Source organism: Sus scrofa, chromosome 1 (assembly GCF_000003025.6).
Source record: "Sus scrofa isolate TJ Tabasco breed Duroc chromosome 1, Sscrofa11.1, whole genome shotgun sequence".
NCBI lineage: Eukaryota > Metazoa > Chordata > Mammalia > Artiodactyla > Suidae > Sus > Sus scrofa.
In genome coordinates, this window is record NC_010443.5 from 103820766 (window position 1) to 103846810 (window position 26045).

The 26045-nt window shown below is 37.3% G+C and overlaps 1 protein-coding gene across 3 annotated transcripts in view; it reads right to left on the reverse strand.

Moving 5' to 3' along the window:
- Positions 12305–26045, reverse strand: part of STARD6 (StAR related lipid transfer domain containing 6) — a 28445-nt gene continuing 14704 nt past the window's right edge. For all 3 annotated transcript variants that reach the window (XM_013992874.2, XM_013992872.2, XM_021093376.1), the window contains 4 exons: positions 25363–25489; positions 21701–21818; positions 18674–18767; positions 12305–15018 (listed from right to left, as the gene is read on the reverse strand). In XM_013992874.2, coding sequence (XP_013848328.1) covers positions 14817–15018; positions 18674–18767; positions 21701–21818; positions 25363–25489 — 541 coding nt within the window. In that variant the 3' untranslated portion in view covers positions 12305–14816. The remainder of the gene's footprint in view (positions 15019–18673; positions 18768–21700; positions 21819–25362; positions 25490–26045) is intronic.

Sequence of the window (26045 nt, forward strand, 5' to 3'; positions counted from 1 at the left end):
AACTCTCCATATAGGCTTGTTAAAGAAAGGATGACACCAGAAATTCAAAGTCTTTAAGAATGTCAGATAATGGAAGAAGTCCATTTTCTTTGGCCAGTCTTCAGGGTATAAAAGCAATGGATTAGGAGTTGCCGTCGTGGCGCAGTGGTTAACGAATCCAACTAGGAACCATGAGGTTGCGGGTTCGATCCCTGCCCTTGCCCAGTGGGTTAACAATCCGGCGTTGCCATGAGCTGTGGTGTAGGTTGCAGACGCAGCTTGGATCCTGCGTTGCTGTGTCTCTGGCGTAGGCTGGCAGCTACAGCTCCAATTAGACCTCTAGCCTGGGAACCTCCATAGGCCACGGGAGCGGCCCAAGTAATGGCAAAAAGACAAAAAAACAAAACAAACAAAAAAAACAATGGATTAGATGTTTTTGAATTTCCCTATATTTTTGTATCTGAAGATTTGGAGATTAAGGATGTCATACCCATGACACATATACACAATTACTAAATTGATAGGTATCCTCTCTCTCCCACTGTTGTTGTGTTCCCCTTTTGCCTTCCAGATTAAAAATTGGATATGAGAGGAGTTCCTGTTGTGGCTCAGCAGTAATAAACCTGACTGGCATCCATGAGGATGCGGGTTCAGTCCCTGGCCTCGCTCAGTGGGTTAAGGATCTGGCATTGCTGTGAGCTGTGATGTAGGTCGCAGACATGGCTCGCTGTGGCTGTGGTGTAAGCTGGTAGCTGCAGCTCCAATTCAACCCCTAGCCTGGGAGCTTCCATGTGCTGTGGGTGCAGCCCTAGAAAGCAAAAAAAAAAAAAAAAAAAAAAAAGATATAAGATTGTGGACATTTTATAATTTGCAATATAGAAAAGATGTTTCTAGAACACACCAAAGTATCCATTCGCACTGTATGGAGGGGTTCTCTTCCCAAGTTTATATCTTTTCCAGATATAATCTAAAGAAAAGATAAAGACATAGAATATACAAACATGAATAAAAGCTTAAACAGTACTTTCTTCTAGGTAAGGACTTTTTAACTTAGTTTTAGATTTCTTGAAATCTGAAAATTCCCTAACAAGGATTTTCAACAGGGAGTTTGGGTTTATCACAAACAGTAACTTGGAGCAAGAATATCAGAAATTATTCACTAAGTAAATACTGTGTTCTGGATCAAGGACTATAGAATTTTCTACATGTAGTCTTCTGGTAAAGTAAACTCATAAAGTGTATTACTTTCTTAGATAATACATTGTAAAAAATTTTATAATCCTTATATCAGTCAGAAATCTTTGGACAACTGGAAAGTTAAAAAAAAAAAAAAGGTTAAGAAAAAGTAATGTTTGGGCCAGTTTAAAAAGAGAACATAGGTAGTAGTAGTTAAAAGAATACTTTCTGAAGTTAGAATGCCAAGGGTATATCACAGCTCTGCTACATAGTCTGTGGCCACTAAGTTAGTCTTTCAACATCTTTGTTCCTCAGCATTTTTAGGTTATCTTTTATCTGTATCTACTTTTTTTTTTTTTTTTTGGCTGTGCTTATAGGGCACTCGGAAATTCTAGAGCCAAGGATTGAAACCACATCACAGTTGGGACCTGCACCATAACTGTGGCCACACTGGATCCGTAACCCACTGCTCCACAAGGGAACTTCCTATTTCTATCTACTTTTAATAAAATAAGCTTTTCTTTCCCTTTCAGTATTCTACAGATTTACTATAATGTTGGGAAATGTGAGTTTCTTTTTATTTATTCTTAGTATATGCTGACTTCCTGTATCTTTTGATTCATTTTAGATCTGTAAAATTTTTAGCCACTAGCTCTTCAGATACTGCAGTCATTTCTACTCTTCTAGGACTCTGATTGCACAAATGATGGGCCTTCTTACTCTGTCTTTCATGTCTCTTAATCTCATGTTTTTCATCATCTTGTTTATCCGTGGTGCATTTTGGTTAATTTCATCAGCTGTGTTTCTTTTTTACTAATTATTTTTCAGCAGTGTCTGATCTATTTAAAACACTTAATAGTTTTAATTTCAGTAATTATATTTTCCGTTTGGTTCTCTTTCTAATCTTCCTGTTTATTCATTATAGTCTCTTGTAAGTCTATTTTTAATTTTTAAATTTTCATAATAGTTCATATTCTATCTTGAGCATTTCAATATTTTAAGTCTTTGTCTAAATTTTTAGATGTTATTTTGGCTTGTTTTCTTTAGTTGTGGCTGATCTTAATCCGTAGAAAGACAAAGGACCTAAATCGTGTATACTTCTCTTCAGATATGATTTGTGTGTGCTTCCAGTGAGGTAGTACCAACCCCACGGCACCACCGTAGCCCCTTTCAAGGTTCCTGACTGAATACAGTTATCTTTGTCTTATTTTTATATCTGTGACCTTGCTGTCCTGTCTTAAATTTTGGTCTTCTGAAGTCATTTGCCAGCTGCTATCTGCATTGGCCTTCATGGTAAACCTCACCTTTTAAGTTTGCTTCTTTTTGTTGTCGTTAAGTTTTATTGAAGTATAGTTGATTTACAAGTGTGATAATATCTGTTGTACAACAAAGCAATTCAGTTATACATGTACACACATCCATTCTCTTTCAGATTCTTTTCCCACATAGGTTATCACAAAATATTGGGTAGAGTTCTTGGTGCTATACAGCAGGTCCCTGCTGACGAGTAATTCTATGTACCTCAGTTTGCTTCTCGCCTGATACTCTCTGCTCCTTTCCTACTTTTGTTTTAGCTCAAATTCCTCCTCCTGCCCCACCCACCCCTGCCCCCTGAGCAGAGATGAGGTCTGGAAATTTTACTTATGTAGTACAACTCAACAATGAATTTAAAAACTCTGTTTTCTCCAGAATCTAGTGTTTTGTTTCAGAAGAACTCCTTTAATATTAAAGAATATGTCCCACCATAGTCCAGAAGTACCAAGTGCAAGTCTGTTTGGATCTATTTTTTTCCATCTTATTTTGTACTTTCTATTTTTCTTTTTCTGTGCCTTGCTTCTTTCTCATCCTTACCCTTTTCCTTTTTTGGATTAGTTGACTTTCCTATTTCCTTCTACCAATTTGAAAACATTCTAAGTTTTCGATTACTCTTTAACATGCTTAACATCTAAAAATGGTAAATATCTGTACTGTTTCCAAACAACTCAAAGATATTAAAATATATTAATTTTAATCAAATTTCTCTAATTTTTTATATAACCTCCAATCTGGGTATTGTTAGTAATTTATAGAGTTAATGTTTGAGCTTGTCCGCATATTTATCTTTTTTTTTTTTTTTTTTGAAGGGGGCTCACCTTCGTTTCTTCTATCTCAGCATTTCTTCAAAGTAGAATTATTTTTCCTTTCTGAAATTGTGTCTTCAGATATACAATTGACTTCTCATGGGCTGTTTTGATATTTTATCTCTGGTGATCTGTAGTTTTTATTATGTGTATAAATACATATTTCTTTTTGTCATGTTTGAGATTTAGGTGCTTTCTTTCTTCCTTTTTTTGCTTTTGAGGGCCACATGTGCGGCATATGGAATTTCCAGGCTAGGGATTGATTCAGAGCTGCGGCTGCAGGCCTTACACAACAGCAACACAGGATCCTTAACCTACCAAGTGAGGAGGCCAGGGATCGAACTCACATCCTCATGGATATGAGTCAGGTTTGAACCACTGAGCCACAACAGGAGCTCTGGATTTAGGTGCTTTCTGAATCTGCAAATTTGTATCTTTCATCAAATTTGGCTAATATCAATGTTAAAATTTGGTTAATATTAAAAATTTCTGCTGTGAAATCTGTATACAGAAAAGTACATAAATAAATGGATATGTTAATGGATAATTATAAGCAACAACTATATAACTGTTTATCGAAGTTAAAAAATAAAACATATCAAGTGATCAGCAAGTCCAGAGGGTTTTTTTTTTTTTTTATTGAGATATAATTGAGTTTGTTTTTTGGCTACTTTAGTTACTTTATTAGGCCCCGCTAGAGAAGCATTTAGTCTAGGGTTAATGTTGCCCCACTACTGAGGCAAAATCCTTCTGAGGACTCTATTATATGCCTTGTGATTTGTGAGGTTTTCTACTCTGGCTGGTTATAACATAAACTATTTCTGGTTCTGTGTGGACTCAGGAAATTGCTCCCTCTGCTCCTTTCACATGGCTCCTCCCTAAGCGTTGGATAATTTCTTCACATAGATGTACTAAATCAGTATTCAACTGAAGACTTCAGGAGTGTTCTCTGTAGTTATCTATGCAGCTCTCTCTTCTGTAGTACTTTGACCTGTCAACTCCAGTCATCTTGGTGTCTTTAGACGCCTTGCTCTGTCTCCTCAGTTCACAGAGACTGCTAAGTTCTCTCTGACTTCCCCATTTAGTACTATGCCCTGGAAACTCTTCAGAGAAATAATCTGGGGCAATTGTAAGACCTTACTGGCAGTTTTCATTTCTGATATTTTATTTTTTTGTCTTTTGTCTTAAGGACCACGCCTGTGGCACATGATGGTTCCCAGGCTAGGGGGGAAATCGGAGCTGTAGCTGTCAGCCTATGCTACAGCCACAGCAACATCAGATCCAAGCATCTGCGACCTACACCACAGCTCACGGCAACACCGGATCCCTGACCCACCGAGCAAGGCCAGGGACTGAACCCGAAACCCCATGGTTCCTAGTCGGATTCATTTCCACTGAGCCATCGTGGGAACTCCATTTCTGATGTTTTATTTTTTAAAAGTAATTTCTTGTTCTCTAAATGTTCTTTTCTGTAACATGTCCTTGTTTCTTGGATACATTTTATTTTCATCTGTCTAAAGATCTTACTGATAGACTTGCAAAGATTTCCTCTGCTGCGTAATCTCTCTTAACATTGCTTTTATTTGTTTAAGAGTGTGGGACTAACTAAAACTCTGGAAGTTCTGGTAGTTTGGTAGGACCTTTCAATTTTAGATTCCATGAAGAATGATCTGTCTAGGCCATTTGTGGGAGAATTCCTGATGTCAGTATCATTAGGTCTTTCCTTAGGACTGCTTGTTTTTCTCAAGTATGATGCTTAAACTATTCTGCTTGGATTATGGTTTTATGGCCATTTGTGTTATGGGAGCAAAGTGGGGGAAGTTGACTGGAAATTTTAGCATTCATTGTACATAAAGTCATTTAATTCTGTTTTTAGTGCATTTGCTAGGTTCTCAAATGTAGCTGGCATTGTTCCATTCAGAGACTATCTCTTTTATTCTTCTCTAGAGAATGAATCTCTAGTCATTCTCTAGAGAAGAATGACTGGAGATTGTTGGAGTTGGAGAGATTGTTGGAGATATAATTCGCAATTAAGTTTTACCTACCCCTCTTTACTAAGTCACTTTAGCATCACATCACTAGTGTGGCATGAGTCCTGTGGAGGTTTTATCAGTTAGATATACTCCCATGATTTTTGAAAGGTGAAAGTGCGGTGCAAGTTACATGGTGAAGGTGAGATGGAGTCTTTTTTCCCTGCCCCTTTTGGCTATTTTCTGCTATCAAGTAAGTTTATGCAAGCATGAGTCATTTTTGTAATAATATTCTTTAGTCTGTTCTCCAGTTTTCTGGAGATAGAGTTGTTGTGGGGATGGTAACTAGACTCCTTGTTCCAGTGCCTGGTCACCAGCTCTCATGGATGTCAAGACATATTTGTGGAAGTATAAGCAATGACTTCCTGCTATTTAAATTACAGCTATAAAATGCATTTTTGCATGTAACAGTTCCAACATAGACTTAGAGGTAGAAGGTCTCCTGGTAGGTAGCCTCCATTATATTCTGGGAGATGTCCCCTGAGGCTTAGAAACTGCCCTTCCCATTCTTATGTTGTAGGTACCTAATTAACTGTATTTTATCCATCCATTTCTGCTAAAAGTACCTAAATTGTTTCTCATCTGCACTGTTCGCAGAATGGTACAAAGTCATTTCCTTTTCTCAAAAAGCTTCTTGAACTTAGTTTCTTATACTCTCTGTATTAAACACAGTTTATTTGTCCTATCTTTATTTTACTTATTATTTTAAACGTAGTCATTTTTATTCTGTATTAGATAATACAAATGTTTAACTTCTTTGGTGGAAGACTTTAATTCTTTGTCTTATTTCTTATTTCTGACGCTTTTACTCATGCTGACCTTTTTCAGCAAGTGTTCTGTGATTTTGGAGTGTGGGCTTTTGTTTTCTGGGATTTATTTGTGGGACTTCTGTAAGGTTTGGGTACAGATGCGTCCCTCCAAAAAGTATTTGTGCTTGCTTCTGCCAGCATTTTGGGAAATCACAGGTTTGGACCTCATCTTGAAAACTAAACCCTAGATCCAAGTGTGGGCATGGATCCTCAGGAGATACCCTTACCCCTCCTCCCTGCTTCCTTTGTTTGTCTTTTATTTTGTGGTTATATATATATTTTAATTTTCCATTTTATTGAGAGGATAGTTCTGTGAGGTTTCTGGGCCATTTCTTCCCAGTTACCTGCCTTGTATGAGTCCGAGGTTTTGTCTTCTAGCTGCAAACTTAGATTTAATTATTTGTTTCTTATTTACCACATTTCTCTTTTTTGCATGCTACTACCACTTATAAGTGTTATTGAGTTACTCTCATTCTGTGACCTCATAGTATTATCTGTACTTTTTTTTTTCCCTGGGAGAAGGAGGTGTAATCCCTATATATAACCCTGTTCTCCTATACAGTTGATTTATGTTAGCTGTGATGTCTCACCTTCACAAAGAGAGTTCTGCTTTTCCTATATAGAGGTAAGATGCTCATGACTTCGTGATATTTGGGTATCCTTTCTTTCTTGTGTTCATTGCATATTAAATATATTAGAGTTTAAATATTGAAAAATATTTTAAAAATATGCTAAAATCCTTAGAAAACTTCTTTCGAATGTTGTTTTGGTCAGGAAAATGGAACTTCTGTCAGTGTTTTGAGCAAAAAGATTCTTAGTCTAGTGAATTAAATGTTAATTAAATCACCGTGGAGCTGAAGGATTGCATTTCTATGGCTTGGACTAAGAAACAGATCTGAGAATTAGAAGCAATCCACCATGTAAACTGTTTCTTTTGAAATCTTTGATGGAACCATGAATTCAAGGAGCTGGAATCATTATACCATCACAACTGCCACTGCTTCTTGGCATCTAGAAGACTGGAGGACAGTTACCTACAATTGTGACTCAGCGCTAGGAACCAGAAATCAAGAAGGTACTGCCACCTCTGTCACTGATGCACCCACCTCTTGGCACACTAGAATCTGTCAGGTGTGCACTGGAACATGGAAGAAAAGCCTCACTGTACCTTGTCCATGCTAGCCAGCAGAAACAACAGCAACAAAAAATAGGAAAATGGGCCCCTGCCTTACTTGTAATTCTCACAAGGCTTCATGCAAATGGTGTAGCCTAATTTTCATTTTTTTTTTGTCTTTTTGCTATTTCTTGGGCCGCTCCCGCGGCATATGGAGGTTCCCAGGCTAGGGGTCCAATCGGAGCTGTAGCCACTGGCCTACACCAGAGCCACAGCAACGCAGGATCCGAGCCGCATCTGCAACCTACACCACAGCTCACGGCAACGCCAGATCGTTAACCCACTGAGCAAGGGCAGGGACCGAACCCGCAACCTCGTGGTTCCTAGTCGGTTTCGTTAACCACTGCGCCACGACGGGAACTCCCTAATTTTCAACCAGAAGACTAAATGCAAGCGATCTCTAGGATGCATGGTTTTGTTTCTGTTTTTGTTTTCAACTTCCCAGCTTTTCCAACTAGAAACAAGGTAGAATAGAGGTTGGCAAGCCAATATACAGAGTCTTTCAAATATATGTGTGTATGTCTTGTGTGTGTGTGTGATTTATTTAAACAAAATTTATATGGATGCAGATATATTGAAAGAGAAAAATTTGAGATGTTTATAGAATATTTCCTCTTTAGATTTAGCTATAGTATTCCAGTTTGGTTCTAGCTTTAGTTCAGTGTCATCAGCTTTGTGTGTGTGTGTGTGTGTGTGTGTGTGTTTGCCTTTTCTAGGGCCACTCTCGCAGCATATGGAGGTTCCCAGGCTAGGGGTCGAATCAGAGCTGTAACCACTGGCCTACGCCAGAGCTACAGTGACTCAGAATCGGAGCCACATCTGCGACCTACACCACAGCTCATGGCAACACTACATCCTTAACCCACTGAGCAAGGCCAGGGATCGAACCCGCAACCTCATGGTTCCTAGTCAGATTCGTTAACCACTACACCATGACGGGAACTCTGTCATCAGCTTTTTTGATGTAATGTCCTAGCAGTGAAAAGAATGCAGAGGCACCCAGTAGCAATATCTGTATATTTAACTAGGGATTCACCAGAATTCAGCTCCAGCCTTGGTAGACTATTCAGCCAGATTCAGTTATTTGGCTTTTGGGTGGCTGAATAATCAAGTAGTTCAGCAACATTTGTGGCATCACTGAAATAATACATCAAATTATCATGTGATTATGTTACCATCATATCTAATCAGTATTAATAATTCATCATAAAAGTATCACATTTAGATTATTAGCATTTGAGTATATTTCACTTTTAAATATAAGTAAGCATTCCAGATATAACCAAATTCTATCGCAGTAAAATTTGCAATTATTATTACAAAGTAAAATGTTATAGCAATCAGTAATTATGAAAGCTATTAATTTTATGTAGAAAACAATGAACACTTTTCAATTATTGAGTAGGGAAAGAGACAATATGAATGTTCAAAGTGTGGAAGTATTTGATAACTGTGATGACCATATATTCTTTTTTGAGTCAACCAAAAATGTATGATTATTTATTTTGTGGCAGTATTTTGTTAATAGATAACTGCTACAAAAGTTAATACCTAAATATGGGGAACTTATAACAAAACCTTGAAAAAATGTTATTGACTTCAGCAGGGTATTGAGAAAACTATTGACAGAGGCTGGAATAATTATGAGGATACTGCTTTACTTAGAACGTTTTAAAGTTCCCACTGTGGTGCAGTGGGTTAAGAATCTGACCAAAGTGGCTTGGGTCGCTTTGAGGCATAGGTTTGATCCCCTGACAGGTGCTGTGGGTAAAAAGATCTGGCATTGCTATAGCATAGTGTAGATTTGGGCCTGAGAACTTCCACATGCTTTAGGTGTGGCCAAAAAAATAAAAAAATAAAATTTAAAAAAGCTTTTATGAAACATTTGATAAAACAGCTGCCTGTGGTAACTTGGAAAATAGAAAACCTACCTAATGAACTTTTACAGCTTTGCGAAAAAGTGATCTCCAAGCAAAGTGTGAAAGCGCCACCTGGTGGCTTTTAGCTACATGGGTTAAAGTACTATATACAAGAAAGGTATAAATAAAGGATAAAGTTAAATGTTATTTATTTATTAAAAGTTAATAATTAAAGGATAAAGTTAGTTGTATGCCCTGATAGTTTTGTTTGTTTATTTTGCTTTTTATCTGGCATTGGCATATGGAGGTTCCCAGATTAGGGGTTGAATCAGAGCTACAGCCGCCATCCTATGCAGCAGCAACACAGAATCCGAGCCATGTCTGCAACCTCGGCCACAGCTCATGGCAATGCCAGATCCTTAAACCATTGAGCGAGGCCAGGAATTGAAACCAAAACCTCATGGTTACTAGTCAGATTCGTTTCTGCTGCGCCACAACAGGAACACCCTGCCCTGAGGTTTTTTGATTATTATACATCATTATTGTGGCAATTGATATTCAATTATTTACAATAACATACATGATAAGTCATCTTAATAAAGAGATAGCAAAAATAAGTGGTAGTGAAAAACAACTTATTTTGTTCAACAAATTAAGTCCCAAAAACAACCTTTAAGTGGAGAATACAATTTAAAATAATTTATTAAAATTATTACTGTAGATTGCCATTTTGGTAGTTAAAGGATTTTTGTGATTTGCCAAAACTATGAATCCTAAATCAAAGTTCATTCTGAAATTCACATAACTAAAAAATATTTCCCTGATTTTATGCCCAAAGAAGTCATTAATACCATTATATGTGCCATTTGGATCTGTGTATTACATAGTACTCAAGGTGTACAATATAGTGTTTGCAGGTATAGTCTAGAAGCTGACAATACTGAGAAATTATTTTTCCCTGTACCCTAATGTCAAACTTTAAAATGTAGACTTAAGAAAATTTTAAACAAAATAATTTTTAATATAATAATTTTTATTTTTTTCCATTATAGCTGGTAAATAAAAACATTTTTTGATAAAACTTCAGATTTAATCCTTATATCCCCAGTTCATTCTATGATGGTGATAATAGCAGCTGGTTTGATTTGGCCAAATACTGATTTTAATATCCACCTATTAGACAAAAATGTATATTTTATTCAATGTACTTCCATTTTTATGTATTTTAAGAGTCTAAATGTGTTCTATTGTTATTGGATGATATCTCAAGACATGAAAGACATTTAGGATGAAGCTCATTTTTGTTGATAGTGGATTAATTTTATATTTCATACAGTCTTGATAGTTTTTTTCTAGCTTCATGTGAGATCTAACTATGTATACTGTTGTTTACTTTGTAACACTTCGAAGATCTTACATTAGGGAGTGAAATGTCAACTCTGCTACAGTCTTGGTTTTGCTTCCATTATTTACATTTTTAATCTTTAGTTTTCTATAGAAATCTTTTAAACCCATTTCTCCATTTTTTTTCTGAGGATTTTTTAAAAATTAGAAACATCAATTTAACTACACCTCTATAAAACTCAATTTGTCAAAATGTTGTATGAAAGCTAAGGCCACTTTCAAACCTTCCACATTGTGAAATTTATTCGTACTCCTCAGAATGTCTTGTATAATATTTGTTTCTCAGGACTCTTTAATCAATGTCTAGGTGTGACACTGGAGTCAAGGTACATAGTAAATATTAGAGCTTAATTGATTTTTTGAAAAAAGAATATAAGTAGAAGTTGTAATATTTTATTTCTGCGCATTGTCCAGTGGGACTTTTGCTTTCTTTACTACAGATGCTAGAATACATTTAAGATGCCTTTGCAGCCAGGGATGGCCATGTGCTGCACTCTTGGCTAATGAGAGGTAAACATCTTTGATGGGATGTGGGGGGGTTTCCAACAAAGCTGTGTAAGAGGGATGAAATCAGCTAAAATATCTTGTAGCTTTCACCTTTCTTTGCCCTGCTTGGAACACTGGAACAAAAAGACAAGCTACACGCTAATCCAAATCAAGTGATGTAAAGAGCCTCCTTGGTTCCAACTACCATTAAGTTTGTCCTTCACACACCCAGACTTCTTGTATGAAAACGAACTTCTCAATATCAATATTTTATGTTCTCTCCAAAAGTCTTTTTTTTTTTTTTTTTTTTTTTTTTTTTGCTTTTTAGGGCCGCACCTGTGGCATATGGAGGTTCCCAGGCTAAGGGGTGCAAATCAGAGCTGTTGCTGCTGGCCTATACCACAGCCACGCCAGATCTGAGCCACATCTGCAAACTATACCACAGCTCATGGCAACGCCAGATCTTTAACCCACTGAGTGAGGCTGGGGATCGAACCTGCAACCTCATGGTTCCTAGGCGGATTCGTTTCCACTGCACCACGATGGGAACTCCACTAAATATTTTTCTTAACCGATATAATCATGTAGCAATCTCTATAGAAATCACTGTTCTGGGAGTTCCCGTTGTGGCGCAGTGGTTAACGAATCCGACTAGGAACCATGAGGTTGCGGGTTCGGTCCCTGCCCTTGCTCAGTGGGTTAACGATCTGGCGTTGCCGTGAGCTGTGGTGTAGGTCGCAGACTCGGCTCGGATCCTGCGTTGCTATGGCTCTGGCGTAGGCTGGCAGCTACAGCTCCGATTCGACCCCTAGCCTGGGAACCTCCATATGCTGCGGGAGTGGCCCAAGAAATGGCAAAAAGACAAAAAAAAAAAAAAGAAAGAAAAAGAAATCACTGTTCTGGTTCATTAACATTATGTGTCCATCATCATGGCTAGATAAGATCTGAGATATTCAGGGGCAAGGGGAATAAGCATTTCATTCGATTAAATATTTTTGTTTTGCTAATTCCAGTAATGTCTGAATATCTGAAATTATTAGGTGAGCTGCTTGATTAGAAAGATTATATAAACAATTTATGGAAAAATCTAAATACTATTAGAATTATTAAATTATTTTTAATTTTCATATTATTTGGATGACAGTATTATTTTGCGTTATAGGGAATTTTTGTTATTATAGATGATATCTTCCATAATGCATTTTCATAGGGTCTTTTCCAGAGCATATATTTTTAATTTTGATGATGATTAGTTTACCATTTTTTCTTTTTTTTTTTTTCATTTTTTCTTATATAGATTATACTTTTGGTATCCAGTGTCAGAACTCTGCCTAGCTGTAGGTTCTGAAGCTTTTTTCCCCTAAAGTTTTATAGTTTTATGTTTTACATTTAAGCCATGTTCCAGGTTAAGTTCGCTTCTGTATGAAGTGCAAGGTTAGGCTTTTGGATGTTAGTTACTCCAACACCATTTGCTGAAAGTCTGTCCTTGCTCCACTAAGTTGCTTTTGTACCTTTGTCAACCATCAAATGTGATTTAATATGTTCTCCTGAGGACAGTACATGACTTTTTTTTTTTTTTTTTTTTTTTTTTTTTTTTTTTTTTTTTTACCCATTTCTTCTTTCCTTTCTGAAGGACCCTGAATCCTACTGCACCTGCCATCTCAGCAGGTAGTCTCCTAGGTGAGTGTAATGTGTGTGTACGTTCAGCTTCCCACAGGGGCCTGGCAAAAGCAGAGCATGACTGACACTCACTGCAGGTGTGAAGTGGCAGTTCGGCTCTCCTTCCTGGCAAAAAAAGGCACTGATTGACATAGACTTGTGGCCTCCAAGCTCGCCTCCCCACTGAGGACACCAGGGAGGAGAAAGGGAAGTGGAGTGCTAACTGGCCCAGTGTCAGCACCTAGTTTCACCCCATTGATGCCAGGGAGGATCGGTGGCCCAGATTTCCACTAAGCCCTGCTAACACCAGAGAGGGTATATTAGTTCCCTACAGCTCTTGTAACAAATTACCACAAAGTTGGTTTAAAGGAACAGAAATCTAGTCTCATACTTCTGGAGGCCAGAAGTCTGAAATCAAAGATTTGGCAGGGCCACACTCCCTCCGAAGGCTCCAGGAGAGAATCCTTCTTAGCCTCTTGCAGCTTCTGGTGGCTGGAAGTGTTCCTTAGCTTGTGATTGCAAAGCCCCAATCTCTGCCTCTGCCTTCACATGACCTCCTCTTCTCCACAGGTCTCTCCTTTGTGCCTCTCTTATGGGACACCTGTGACTGGATTTAGGGCCCACCCAGGTAATCCAGGATGATCTCACTCTGAGGTGCTTAACTTAATTACATCTGCCAGGATCCTTTTCCCAAATAAGGTCACATTCAAGGTTCCAGGAGTTTGACAAGGACGTATCTTTTGGGTTATTGTTTTTTTCCTTTTTGTTTTGGCCACATCTGTGGCATGAGGAAGAAGTTCCTGGGCCAGGATTGAACCTGTACCACAGCAGCAACCAGAGCCACCACAGTGATGCTGTATCCTTAACCAACTGTGTCACAAGGGAACTCCAACAAGAACAGATCTTTTGGAGGCTACCATTTGACACATTACAGAGGGGAAAACATTGCTGCCGGGTGGGGACAGGCTCAGCAGTGACCCTGGGGATCAGGGAAGCTGAATGGTGACTAGCCTTCTTTTGAGCTAATTGGTTAAGTTCTGTTGCTGCCAGGTGGGATGGATGCTCACTTTTCCACTGGGTCCTACTAACACCACTCCAACAGGGCTGTCAAAGCACCTCTACCTCTGCTGGGTGGAAGGTGGAAGATGAGCTTCCTGCTCAACCTTGCTGACACCAGTGGGGGTATCCAAGTACCACTGCCTGTCTCTGCAGGACAGAGAGGAGGTGGGATGGAAGATGACTCTCTGTTTTACCCACAGGCACCATGTGGTAGGGTGGGTGCAGTTTTTAGGTTGATGTTTGGCTGGTGTTCTATGGGGTACGCTTTTGTGCACACTCCTATGGTGAGGAGCAGAAAGGGAGCAGACTGTTTCTTAAAGCCTCCCCACTGTTTTTTTTTGTTTTTGTTTTTTCCTATCTGCCTGTTAGCAGTTCCAGGCTGGAGACTTCTGCAGTGCCCTTTTTTTCCAAATATACAGACAGCAATAGGAAAATCCAGAGAAGTCACTGCTCTGACATTCAAGTCCCAAGGTCCTTGGCCAGTTTGCCTTCTTCTTCCTACCTATGTTGGAGTCTTCCTATCCTTGTCTGTTATGGTACATGCAGGGTCTTTTAGTTTTATAAGGGAGGACTTGGGAGGACTGGGCTACTGCATTCTGGCCAGACTAAAAATTGACTTATAATTCAGTTTTAGATTCCAGACATCAGCTGTCAAACATTTTAATGGAATTCTTCTCAATTGCTATGTTCATGTTTCCTACAGTAATCAACTGAAGCATTAAGTGAAAGAAATTTAAAGTATATTTTAATCTTTAATTAATGCTGACTTCTGACTGTATATGCTTCTTATTGATGCTTTTTGCAGAACACTTTCCAGGGGAAAAATATCAAACGATAAAAGTGTATTAAGAACGATAAAGGTGTATTAAGTGTATTAAGTGTAACATTATTCTTATATGAGATTAAAAACTAGATTTAATGCTGTTTTCTTGTACAACTATGAGCTCTTATTTTCACAAAGTAATTTGTTCAAGAACACTGTCTAGAATAGTGTAACAGTATTTGTGAATGTTAACTTAGAAGTAAAAGGCAGCAACTGCCACACACGATTTTAAATGGCCTCATTTCTTATTTAGGAATGATGAATGCCCATTATGATGATATCCACTTCCTGATGGAATTTTGTGTGTCTTTAATCCATCTTTTACATTGAGAATGAAGCTCACTAAATTGGAAGGCATGGTTGCTTCAATTACTGATGGGGCCAATTTTCCTCTCATTTCTGTCTGGACAAACATCACAAGTTTGGAATGTGCTGGATTCCTATAAACAAAGGAAGAGTTAAAAATGTAAAGAATTTTTATGTAAATTGGTACAACTACTATGGAAAACAGTATGGAAGTACCTCAGAAAACTAAATAAAGAACTACCATATGACCCAGTAATCCCACTCTTGGGCATATTTCTAGACAAAACTTTCATTGAAAAAGACACATGCACCCACATGTTCATTGCAGCACTATTCACAATAGCCAAGACATGGAAACAACCTAAATGTCCATCAACACATGAATGGATTAAGAAGATGTGGTACTGAAGTAAGTCAGAAAGAGAAAGACAAATACTGTATGACATCCCTTATATCTGGAATCTAATATATGGCACAAATGAACTTTTCCACAGAAAAGAAACTCATGGACTTGGAGAACAGACTTGTGTTTGCCAAGGGGGAGAGGGAGGGAGAGGGACTGGGATGGATTGGGAGACTGGGGTTAGTAGATGCCAGCTATTGCATTTGGAGTGGATAAGCAATGAGACCCTGCTGTACAGCACAGGGAACTATATCTAGTCACTTGTGATGGAACATGATGGAGGATAATGTGAGAAAAAGAATGTGTGTATATGTAAGATTGGATCAGTTTGCTCTATAGTAGAAATTGACAGAACACTGTAAATCAACTATAATGGAAAAAATAAAAATCATATAAAAATGTAAAGATTTTTAAGTTTATCTATTGACTTTACAAGTTTATAGGGAGCAGGAGTCTTATTTTATTTACCACTGATTGCCCCCATAGTGCTTATGACAGAATAAGAATAATAGGGAATAAATTTTCAAAACTCTAACTTCCATGTACTTTTTAAAAAAACTGATCTGAGAAAACATCTCTGATGGAGATGCTGGCCTTTCCTTTCCTATCAGCCTGTTCATATCACCCTTCTACTGCTTTTCAGAATCAAGGGACACCTGTTACCCCTGCTTCAAATAATGCTGAATAGTACCACGGTGCTTTAATCTGGCATATAAAAATCTTTCAGATGCCAAAGGAAAAATGCAGTCTATTAGAAGTGAGTTGAGAAGGTGATTGATGGATAACTGGGTAATAAAATTGTACCAAGTCATGCCACTTTCAATAAAATCTAAGGATCTAATTGAGTTGTCAGCTGATAAGTAATTAAAAAGTTTTTGATTATAGGTCAATATATAATTTATAGTACATAACTCTGAAGAATTTCAAGGGATTGAATGCCAGTGCTAGAGTTATACTCCATTTTAACCCATTTATCTATATGAACAAAGTTTCTCATGCTTATGTTTATAAAAATGCAAGGTAGAAGTAGACTTAATATTAAATGCTATCTCACTCTATTAGGTGGGATATCCAGATCACAGCTTTTGTCTCATTTTTTTGGGGGGGGGCAATTAAATGAGTGTAACTGATACAAGTCTGGACTCTGGAACTGTATACTTTGAAGCTAAGCTTTGCTATTACCTATGTGTAACTTTGAGAAAGTTACTTAATCTCTCTTGGCTTCCATTTTCTTTTTGGCCAAATGGGGGCAAAAACATAACCTACTTCATGGGGTTATTGTGAGGACCAAATAATTGACTTATTTGGTATACATAAATTGTTTGGTAATGGTAATGGTGTCTGGCACAGAGTAAGTGCTAAGTTTTGCTGATAATGTAAGATGCGTTTCCAATAATAATTTGCTTTTGTATTTAACAACTATGTACCATATTTGGTAAGATATTTTTATTTTGATCAATTTTGTGTAATAATAACCTTTAACCAATACACACATACATATTTTAACATTAAATATTTAGGACCATAGGAAATAAAATTTAAAAATTAAGTACTTATTTATTTTTGCAGAGGTATGATAGGGTGATTAATAAAAGAACCCAAAGGATAATAAAATATATTCTTTTTTTGTTTGTTTGTTTTGTTTTTGTCTTTTTCCCTTTTCTAGGGCCTCTTACGTGGCATATGGAGGTTCCCAGGCTAGGGGTCTAATCGGAGCTGTAGCCACCAGCCTAAGCCAGAGCCACGGCAATATGGGATCCAAGCCATGTCTGCGACATATACCATAGCTCATGGCAACACTGGATCCTTAACCCACTGAGCAAGGCCAGGGATCGAACATGCAACCTCATGGTTCCTAGTTGGATTCATTAACCACTGAGCCATGACGGGAACTCCAATAAAATATATTCTTTTAGGATAACATTATGCAAGGGGAAAAAAGTGAAAATATGGGATCAAATAGTAAAGGAATGACAAACTTTCTGATTATTAAAGGTTATATATGTTTTAAAATTGATAATGTAATGGCGGATTTCAAGTTGTTCTGGTATTTAGATTCCATTTGACGGACTTACAAGGATGGTATAACAACTGTACCCTCTTAATATAATGCTATGAAATTGCTGATATCAACTTAAAAGTGTGCAAGGCAATATACGGTTTTACAAAATTCTCTTAGAGGGGTATGAAGACCACTGCTCCAACAAACCATGTGTCTATTTTCTTACACCCTTCTCTGTGTGGAGTTTAGACTATTTTAACATTGTCTCAGAATGGCTGGACTATTCACTAGCAGTTTGTGTATGGTCTCAAATCACTATTTGAGTTTACTAGGGCTTTACACAATTAATGAAGCCTTTTTCAAGATGTATTGGAGAGTACTTTTACTACAGATAATAGGTTTTATAAGTTAAAATGTTGGTTCTCCAACATGGGCTGCATGGAAAGAGAAGGTGCAAAAGAATGACTTTGTCAGTACCCTTCTCCAGCAGGATGCTAGGCAGAGTTCCCATCTTCGGTGGGACATCTACGAGCTCTTGTCTCATGTTTTTTGCAGTGGAAAGGGAATGTTGTCTAGGTGTAAGAAGGGGACTTTGCCTGGGAGGCACACTTTAGGGTATATAGCTGTCCAACTAGGGTCCCTGCCAGCAGCTAACCTTTCCCTCGTTTTGTTCTTTCCTGCTATGGAAATAGATTCAAAACTGATAGATAAGCAGAAAGGCCACATCATCATCATCTGCACCAATGATCATGTCCATTAATGTAAATATTTGTGAATTTCGTTTAGTTCTCTAATTCAGTAGAGCAAATATTAAGGAATACAGGTCTAAATATAATTTTATTTTGACTTCCTTCACCTAAATATTTTTCTCATACATCTGACCAATATCTAGTTTTACATATGTTTCTATGTGCCAATATTTTTTTATTTAATATAAACTCATTCAGCAAGAATTTAAACTTAAGGAATTTGTGGAATGATATCCACTGAATTAATATATATGTGTTTAGAGAATATTAGATGTTACCATTTATCCCTAGGCTGGCCACCTGCAGGCAGTGACTCATCTCCACTCAGTCTCCAGATCTTCCTTTGTCCGAATTTACCTACTGGATGGCTCATTCTGCAGGTTATCTGTTCTCAGTAGGTAGTCCATTGAAAAGAATTTGTTCAAGGTAAAGCATTCATTACTGATAAATATGAGTTTATTATAATTCTAGAGAAATTTATCTTTAATTTGAAAAAACTCCTTACTAATTCACAGAAGTGACTTTTACAGAGAAATATAAAAGATCAGGATAAGGTTAATTGGGGGATATCTGTATATATATGACCAGTGCCAGAAAAACTGTTACAAAAATAAATATATGGAAATAACACTTACTCTTGCAGAGGTGAACATATATAGCCACAACAATGGTTGTAACCACGGATGTAACTTGAAGATGGAGGACATCCTGGAAAATTCACACTAGTAGCTAAGTGGTTTAAAAAAATAAGTAAAATGAGATCTATTCACAAAGATGAAAAATTCTGTTTCCAGTAGCATATTTTTAAAAATGTTTAACTTATTTATCATCAGCATTGACATTAGTTTTATGCATATGTGTGTATATTCTCACATATGAATGTGTACACAGGTCAAAAATGAAGAAATACCAGTATGATCACTATTGTCCTCTCAAACTTTTTCATTCTAGTACTTCTAAAAATGTTGTTACCTTTCACATACAAGAAAAATTGTTATAAGTATCATTTAATTACTTTCTGGAATTTGAAGGAGAGATCACAAAGAAAAAGACTTTTATTAGGATAGTGGGTTTACGGACTTTTCGTTTATCATTTTTAAATTAAAATATTTGATATGGCTATTTGGTCTGTCAATAAAGATAGTTCAAATGCTCTTTTCTGTCCATTCCCTGTAGCTAACTTCAATGTATAATTAAAAATCAGGTTTCATTTTAGGAACTACACAGCATAACTGCTTATTTTACATGAAGGTAGAAGGGATGTGATCTCATTAAGTTTACAATAATTATATACACTCTTCCTAAAATTATTTATTTATTTATTGGTCATGCCTGTGGGCCAGGGATTGAACTTGTACCACAATAGCAACCCGCGCCAACAGCAGTGACAACACCAGATCCTTAACGTGCTGAGCCACCAGAGAATTCCCTAAAATATTTAAATATTTATATAAATAACTGAATCCTTGGAGTTCCCGTCATAGCGTAGCAGAGGAGAATCTGGCCAGGAACCATGAGGTTGCGGGTTTGATCCCTGGCCTTACTCAGTGGGTTGAGGATCCAGCATTGCCGTGAGCTGTGGTGTGGGTTGCAGACGTGGCTCGGATCTGGCACTGCTGATTCCAGGCAGTGTAAACCTCCATATGCAGCGGGTGTGGCCCTAAAAGGACAAAAAGACGAAAAATTAAAAACTAAAAAAATAAATAACTGAATCCTGTTTATTCTATGCAGCTGAATCCTGCTCTTGTCAGAGTATTTTCCTATACGATTTTTAACATCAGCAATCACTTCTGTGGGAAACACAATATTAAGTAGTAGTTTAGGATTAGCTTAGGAGACAAATGTGGTTGAATGAATTTCCCATTTCCAGGACCTGTTTCATCATCTTAACAGAGCAAATTATGCGGCAATAAGGTACTCTTAGAATTGATATTAACACATTTTTTTCTCTGTTTAAAATATATAGATTATACTCTTCTTTATTTAAAAAAATGTTATACTCCATAAACAACTATAGATATTTTGTGAGGCATACAGGATGGTAGTTAGCACAGATTTTAGAAAATCAGAAAGACTTGAGCTGTTTATTAGCTAAATAACGATTTCTGTGAATTTGTTTCCTCACTGTTGAAATAATGCATGCAAAATATTTAGCTCAAAGCAAGGTACATAGTAAGCTAAACAATGAAACATTAAGAAGAAAACTATTAGCGTTCATGAAAAACTCATTCAAAGAAAATTGCATAAAGCAAATTCAGTAGGGAATCACTGAATGACTGATTATAACTGTTTGTTGATTTTGTCTTCCATACCTCTCTTCTACCTTCTGATCACTAAAAAAAGATAAAAATGGAATGCTTTCAAAATATAGAAAATAATAGTTCTATCATTCAAATGGACAGTATTTTGTGTTATAGGCAGTGAAAAAATTTTTATGTACCCTCATTAAAGAATGAGATGACCAAATGACAACTGTGTAAAATTATGGGAGACAATTATGTGAAAGTGATGACCATCAGTCCCCATGGTATGGGCAACAGAGCTAACTGTGTGAGTGCTATCAATAAAGCTGTGACTTAGTCTGGACTCTGAATCTCAGATACATCAGAGTAACTGCAGCCTTGGGGGAAAATAATAATTATCAACACTTAACTGTCCCCACCCACAAGTATTTTACAGTAGGGAAAACTATTCAGGTAGGAATAGTGAGATGAAATCAAATTATTGAGAAAAACAGGGCTCTAGGCCATTGCCGACAAAGCCCCTTCACCATCAATTATCTCGAGTCCTCTAAGTCCAAAGATCTTCAGGGTGTGAATAATGCAAAATAGGAAGTGGCTACAGATTTGCATTTTATAGAGTGATACATTTGGGGGGGTGGGTAAGAATATATGAAAACATCCAGTTTTTAAAAGAAATATAAGCATATTTATGTAGAGACCCGTCTAGTGAAATTTTCTTCAGGAGCTTTATCCTAAAGTTACTAGGTATACCCATTCGATATAATTCAAATATGAAAGTATAGGAGTTCCCATTGTGGCACAGTGGAAACGAATCCAACTAGGAAACATGAGGTTTCGGGTTTAATCCCTGGCGTCTCTCAGTGGGTTAACGATCTGGCCTTGCCATGAGCTGTGGTGTAGGTCGCAGATGTGGCTTGGATCCTGAGTTGCTGTTGCTGTGGCTGTGGCGTAGGCCGGCAGCTGTAGCTCTCACTGGATCTCTAGCCTGGGAATCTCCATATACTGCGGATGTGGCCCTAAAAAGCAAAACAAACAAACAAATAAAAAAAAAACCCAAAAAACAAAAAACAAAACAAAATTAAAGTCTATGTCCAAAGATCAGTTTTGTTTCTTAGTAGTTTGAAAATGTATGCTGTGAAGTTTTTGCCTGCAAGTATCTACCTGTACTCAGTGCTGTACAGTATATGATGCAAAAAGGCCAGGAGGTGCCACAGTCATTGACCATGATGTTAATGGCCCTTCTGGAACTGGGTAAAACTTCAGGCTTATCTACATTACACATGTACTTACCAGTCTCACTAAGTAAATAAACAAATTAAAAATTAATTGAAAATATTGTTTCTTCCAAACTGTTAGTTAAAAGAAAATTATTAATGACTCATTGTAATTCCAAAGTGTGGGCAAAATGTTTCAACTTACAAATGATAACATCCATATTCCCTTCGTAGTGCTTCAAATACACTAAGTCGATAAAGTCTCGGGGAGAAATCGAGCCCATGGCAAAACTTTGTGTAATGGTATGACATATGAACATGTCCTGAAACAAATCAAATCATAAAGATTGCAACAATTATTTAATATCTATTCTTTGTACTAGTCCCCAAAGAATTTCACTGCATAAGGTTGGCCTCTGTGAAAAAGCAGGGCTGTGAGGTTTTCAGAATTTATCACCAAGTCTTCTTACATATTCAGTGTTAAAGAAACATTAGACATAAATTAAAAGTACAAGGCAGCAAAAGCAAAAATAAACAAGTGGGGACTACATCAAAATAAAACACACAGAAACAGTCAACAAATGAAACACCTACAGAATGGGGGAAAGAGTTTGCAATCATATATCTAAAAGGGATTAATATAAGTGCAAAAATTTCAGAAAGGAATCTTGATATTATTTCATCTTTGAATTTTTAAACGGAGAAAGTAAAGCCTAGGTGCTCCTGCCGTGGTGTGGTGGGTTAAAAGAGTCTGGTGTTGCTGCAGCTGTGGAGTAGATCACAGCTATAGTTTCGATCAGTCCCTAGCCAGGGAACTTCCATATGCCATGAGTGTGCTGTAAAGTGAAAATAAAAAAATTAAGAAATTGAAACCTAACATTAAATTACATGTAGAACTAGAGATATGTACAGAACTAGAATCCAGGATTCCAGATTCCCAGTACAATTATCATATCTACTACTCCACAATAGGCTAGGTAAAATTTATTGATTTAGCAGCCTGTGGTGGAAGGCCTAAAATTAAAGACCAATATATGCGCTACTCTGACATCTGGCATATACAAATGGTCTAACAGCAAGTTCCTCTCCCTGCTCTGTTCTCATAGACAGAACCCTTTGCCCAAACAAGCCACCTTATCAGCAGGATCACAGTTCCTACTTATCCCTGGGTAGTGGGTTTCAGTTCCCTGCTTATCTGTGGAATTATTCCAACAACCATCAGATCTTCCTGCAGGAATCAGGGGTCACCTCAACCTCTTGAAACTACAAAGCCTGCTTTGCATAATCCCTGGTTATTCACTCTGTTCCTGAGTGCAACTCCCATGCTGCATGCATGGCATGGTATGTTCTTGAGAATTTAGCTAAGCTACTCCATGATATTGCTACCTCAGCATCCATTTCATTTGGTCAAGCAGCCTGTGGGGGCCTGAAACTGACACTAACCCTCTCATGTAAGCACAAAGGCTAGATAACAGCCCACAGAATCACAAGCAAATGTAAGTTCCTAACAGGACTTCCTCAATGGCCCTTGTGACTAACAGTCTCCTCCTCTTCCCTGGCCTTCCCCTTGTGAGTCCCTTAGATAAGGCACTCTGTGGAGCTTACCAAAACCCTGCTTTTTTTGGTTCAAATCACTCAATCTGACCTTAGCCTAAGAACCAAAGCACTCCACCCATAGACCCTAATAAAGGCACGTGCCTTAGGTCCTATCTCTTTCTCTGTCAGCACCCTGCCTTGACCTCCCAATGTGTGGCCCTTGAGCTGTGCTGTATATTTCCTCCAGGACCTGCAAGTAATAAACTTCTCTATTTCAATTTCTCTTGTGGTCTTTTGTTGAACCTGGCTCACCCTGTGCTCTACCAACAAATGCTAATTTAACAAAGTCTTAACATCCTCCTTTCCCAGGCTGCGATTAATGATGAATAAATTGCCATTGATCTCATCTGTCTAGTGCTGGTGTTTGAACAACCCCATAACCCTACAGCAGGAATCCCTTCCTCACTTACAGGGGTGAACGAGTCAATTAAAATGCACCCTTGGAAATGAATGCTACAAACATTCATAGGAAGGTAAAATAATTCTCATAGTGTAATATGATTCAGAGATACTGTGGGGTACCAGAAAAGGCATCAAATTTGGAATCCAGAGCTTAGGTATAAGTCCTGATTCTACTGTACATTGGCTATGGTGACACTGGGCAAATTTGCAAAATTTCTCTGAATCTGTTTTCAAGTTTTTTGATGCCAAGTCTAATATACTTTCCATTATTACAGCTGACTTGCAGCAACAGCAGAAATATCTGAAATGCTAATTGTATAATTAGTGTCATATAATCATGAATGAAATAGTCCAATGCTGAGATTTTCATTTGTGATGGACCATGTTCAAATCCCAAGAGGGTCATGGGTATGTGTTTTTTGTGGATCAGAACTTTAGGGCCTCTCTACAAGATGAGACTGTTTTACCTTTCTGGGCTTTTCTACAATCTCTCCCCCAACCCAGATTTTAAAATTAGTTTAATAAAAGGAGGTCAAGTTAACCTAAAGAATTCTAAATAAATGATAAGGTGATGGCAGATACGTGGGACATTTGTTTGTTTTGATGAGTGAAATGCAGCTTGGAGACTTGAAGAACCACAGACTCAGTGATCTGGAATTTTACAAACACAATTTTTTGTAGAAATCAAAAAAGTCGGAGTTCCCATTGTGGCGCAGTGGAAACGAATCCAACTAGGAACCATGAGGTTGCAGGTTTGATCCCTGGGCTTGCTCAGTGGGTTAAGGATCCAGTGTTGCCGTGGGCTGTGGTATAGGTCACAGACGTGGCTCGGATCTGGCGTTGCTGTGGCTGTGGTGTAGGCTGGCAGCTACAGCTCCAATTAGACCCCTAGCCTGGGAACCTCCATGTGCCATGGGTGTGGCCCCCAAAAGACAAAAAAAAAAAAAAAAAAAAGAAAGAAAAAAAAGAAAGAAAGAAAGAAAGAAAAAAGTCTGCATCACTCTTTAACATTCACATTTACTACCCCTTTCTAATAAAGTTATTATAGACAAAACACTTGATTTTTAAAAACAGCTTACTTAAATTATACATACCACAAAGTCTAGCAGTCGTAATAAATAACAAACTTAAACTGTGCTGCACCAAAGCTCAGAACCCCTCACCCCACTCCTATCTTCTTCCTGCTTCTCCCTTTCTACTACACAGCAATCTTTCTCATTTCATTCATTTTTTTCTCCTCCTGAGCTTTCACTCTACCCTTACTTCATCCTGATCTACACTTCTCTCTCCTTCTAAGCCCTATTTGCCGCTTGGATTCTATCTTCCTTTCTCTCACTTCTCTTTTACCTTTCTACCCCATTACCCATATTTTTGTTTTTGTTTTTATTCTCCCTCTTCAGCTCTGAGATAATGTATTTGAAAGTGTTTCTAAAACCACAACCACCTTCATAATATCATTTTACACTTACCCTTTAAAAAGTCACATGCTGTTTGTTCTTAAGTCCTTACAGAATGCACTGTCAATGTTCCTGCTATCTAGTGTATTACGACTAAGATAAATCTACTGACCTTCCATCAACAAGGCATACTTAATCTTTTTTTCCTACCTAATGGAGGAGGTGAATCCATGAGTTCAGTGTCCTCATAACCGACTAGATTCAGAATGTGGTATTCATTTAAAACAGAATAAAGCTAATTGGAATTGAACTCTTAACTAATAAAGAAGGAAGTTTTAAGATCTTTATAAAGATCTCAACTTGATTTAAATATGTACAATACAAAGTGTCCACATAGCACAGGTTTAATAAACTCAAATTAATAAGATATAAAACTAAAAATACAGTAGAAGTCCAATACTAAACAAATTACCGAATCAATCTTTTGTACCATATTGCACACTTTCAATGATTTGTCCCATGTAACTCTGTTTTCAGGTTTGCAGAGGAAGTCAGATAGTTTAGATGTTGATTCTGGAATTACTCCTTCAACACGATATCTATAGTAAACAAAATAAAGAAAATTCAAAATTTAATAAGTTTAGTCTAAGTTGAAAATATAATGCTATCATGGTATAAAACAGACTAATTTAGCAAATAATGTAAAGAAAACTTGAGGGTAATAACAATTTAAAACACTAATATTCCATTGGAAGTAGCCAGGTTTATTTAAACATGCATTGCAATAATTAATATAAATTATTTCAAAATTAATTTTTTTACAATTTTTTTCTACAAATGTTCTAGCTGTCTTTTTAAAAGGTCTACTTTCATTTATAAGTTTTCTAAGCTCTTTCTCATAAATGTTTACCTGCTATATTCATCATAATCCAACAGCAAGTAAAGAGAAATTTCTGTGGTTATGCAGTATCTTATGGCCTTAATTCAAGGGTGTAATATGGCCTAAAGCAGAGATGAGCAAACTTTTCAATAGAGGACCAGGCTTAAAAATAATTTAAGCTTTGCAGGCCTCAAGGTCTATGTTGTAACTATTCAACTTTGCTAGTGTAGCAGTGAAGCAGCCACAGACAATATGTTATAAATGAGTATGTCTAT